Source organism: Cebus imitator, unplaced genomic scaffold (assembly GCF_001604975.1).
Source record: "Cebus imitator isolate Cc_AM_T3 unplaced genomic scaffold, Cebus_imitator-1.0 Scaffold188, whole genome shotgun sequence".
Classification (NCBI taxonomy): domain Eukaryota; kingdom Metazoa; phylum Chordata; class Mammalia; order Primates; family Cebidae; genus Cebus; species Cebus imitator.
Genome location: NW_016107503.1, coordinates 5,101,706 through 5,103,961, shown reverse-complemented (window position 1 = coordinate 5,103,961; position 2,256 = coordinate 5,101,706). Strand labels below are relative to the sequence as shown.

At 42.8% G+C, this 2,256-nt stretch overlaps 1 protein-coding gene across 4 annotated transcripts in view; it reads left to right on the top strand.

Annotated features, from left to right (window-relative positions):
- GABPB2 (GA binding protein transcription factor subunit beta 2) overlaps positions 1–2,256 on the top strand; it is a 35,954-nt gene that overhangs the window by 18,777 nt on the left and 14,921 nt on the right. For 2 of the 4 annotated variants that reach the window (XM_017546326.2, XM_017546323.2), the window contains exon 3: positions 1,233–1,403. The exons of 1 other annotated variant lie outside the window; for it this stretch is intronic. In XM_017546326.2, coding sequence (XP_017401815.1) covers positions 1,233–1,403 — 171 coding nt within the window. The remainder of the gene's footprint in view (positions 1–1,232; positions 1,404–2,256) is intronic. One more of the 4 variants, XM_017546324.2, reaches the window with a different exon arrangement.

Below are 2,256 nucleotides of genomic sequence, written 5' to 3'. Positions count from 1 at the left end.
TAGAGACGGGGTTTCACCATGTTGGCCAAACTGATCTGAAAACTCCTGACCTCAGGTAAACCACCCGTCTCTACTTCTCAAAGTGCTGGGATATAGGCATGAGCCACTATGCCTGGCCCATTTTTTTTTCTTTTGAAATATCCCTGTTTTCTTTTCTTTTTCTTTTATTTATTTATTTTTTTCTTGAGATGGAGCCTTGCTCTGTCACCTAGACTAGAGTGCAGTGGCACAATCTCAGCTCACTGCAACCTCTGCCTCAGGGGTTCAAGCAATTCTCCTGCGTCAGCCTCCCAAGCAGCTGGGATTACAGGTGCTTGCCACCATGTCCGGCTAATTTTTGTATTTTTAGTAGAGACAGGGTTTCACCATGTTGGCCAGGCTAGTCTTGAACTCCTGACCTCAGGTGACCTGCCCACCTCGGCGTCCCAAAGTGCTGGAATTACAACCGTGAGCCACCATGTCCAGCCATTTTAGACTTGCAGGATACTTCTTGAAGAAAAAGGGTTCCAATATCAAATATGTTGGGGAAATAGCATATCTGGTTTTTTTGTTTGTTTTTTGAGCCATGTCTCGCTCTGTCGCCCAGGCTGGAGTGTAGTGGCTCCATCTTGGCTCACTGCAACCTCCACCTCCCAAGCTCAAGCTATTCTCATGCCTCAGCCTCCAAAGTAGCTGTGAGCACAGGCGCATGCTACCATGCCTGACTAATTTTTGTCCTTTTAGCAGAGACAGGATTTTGCCATGTTGGCCAGGCTGGTCTTGAACTCCTGGCCTCAAGTGATTCACCCATCTTGGCCTTCCAAAGTGCTGGGATTACAGGTATGAGCCACCATGGCAAGCCGCAACAATGTTATCTTATACCCTGTTGGGAAATCATAATGCTTATTAGCCTGTTGAAGTATATGATACTTCCTACAAAACAAACAAGTTTAAACATATTTAAACCAGAATTTTGAAAACATATTTATACATAGAACCAATCCTTAATAAAAGTTATTAACACCTCAATGAACACATTTTATAAAATACTGTTTTAATGTATTCTCTATTTTCTTTTCTCCTCTGACTTAGCATTGTTCACAAAAGCTCATGCAAACTGTTGAATCTCACTTTTTTTTTTTTTCAAATTTTCCTCTTCCTGAATGTTATCAGGTTCAAGGAGGTTGAAATTGCTATACTCCTATTTTTTTTTTTTAAATCTCAAATTTTAAATTTACTTTTGTCATCTCTAGCTAATTCAGAGGAAATTATAGAGGGAAATTCTGTTGACTCATCAATCCAGCAAGTAATGGGGAATGGAGGCCAGAGGGTCATCACCATAGTGACTGATGGAGTCCCTTTGGGTATCCCTACTGGAGGCATTGGCCAGCCATTTATTGTAACTATGCAAGATGGACAGCAAGGTGAGTTATCTGTTGTAGACAATTGTTTATTAAAAGAGATTTTAGATACTCCATGCCCCCCTAAAAATGAGGCATTAAGACGAATAGTGGGAGTGGGAGACGACCAGATGCAAGTTGGGGCAAAGAAGCTCTGAAAAAGAAAAGGAAACAGAACCAGGCTGGCAAAGGTAATAGCCTAATATGTATAAAATCTGTAGTAAAAACCAGTTTATCTGCTGGGAAAAAGAACAAATAATATGAACCAGTAGTTCATAGAAAAAAAATGTATCGATGGCTCTTAAAAATATGAAAATAGGCCAGGTGAGGTGGGTCACAGCTATAATCCCAGCACTTTGGGAGGCTGAGGCAGGCGGATCACTTGAGGTCAGGAGTTCAAGACCAGCCTGGCCAACATGATGAAACCCCATCTCTACTAAAAATATAAAAAGTAGCCAGGCATGGTGGCACATGCCTGTAGTCCCAGTTACTCAGGAGGCTGAAATAGAAGGATCACTTGAGCCCAGGAGGTTGAGGCTGTAGTAAGCCATGATTGTGCCACCGTATACCAGCCTGGGTGACAGAGTGAGACTCTGTCTCAAAAAAAAAAAGGAAATAAAGAAAAAGAAAATATATGTAATCCCAGCACTTTAGGAGGCCAAGGCGGGTGGATCATGAGGTCAAGAGATCAAGACCAACCTGGCCAACATGGTGAAACCACGTCTCTACTAAAAATACAAAAATTAGTTGGGCGTGGCGGCACATGCCTGTAATCCCAGGTACTTGGGAGGCTGAGTCAGGAGAATCACTTGAACCCAGGAGGCAGAGGTTGCAGTGAGCCAAGATTACGCCACTGCACTTCAACCTGACGACACAG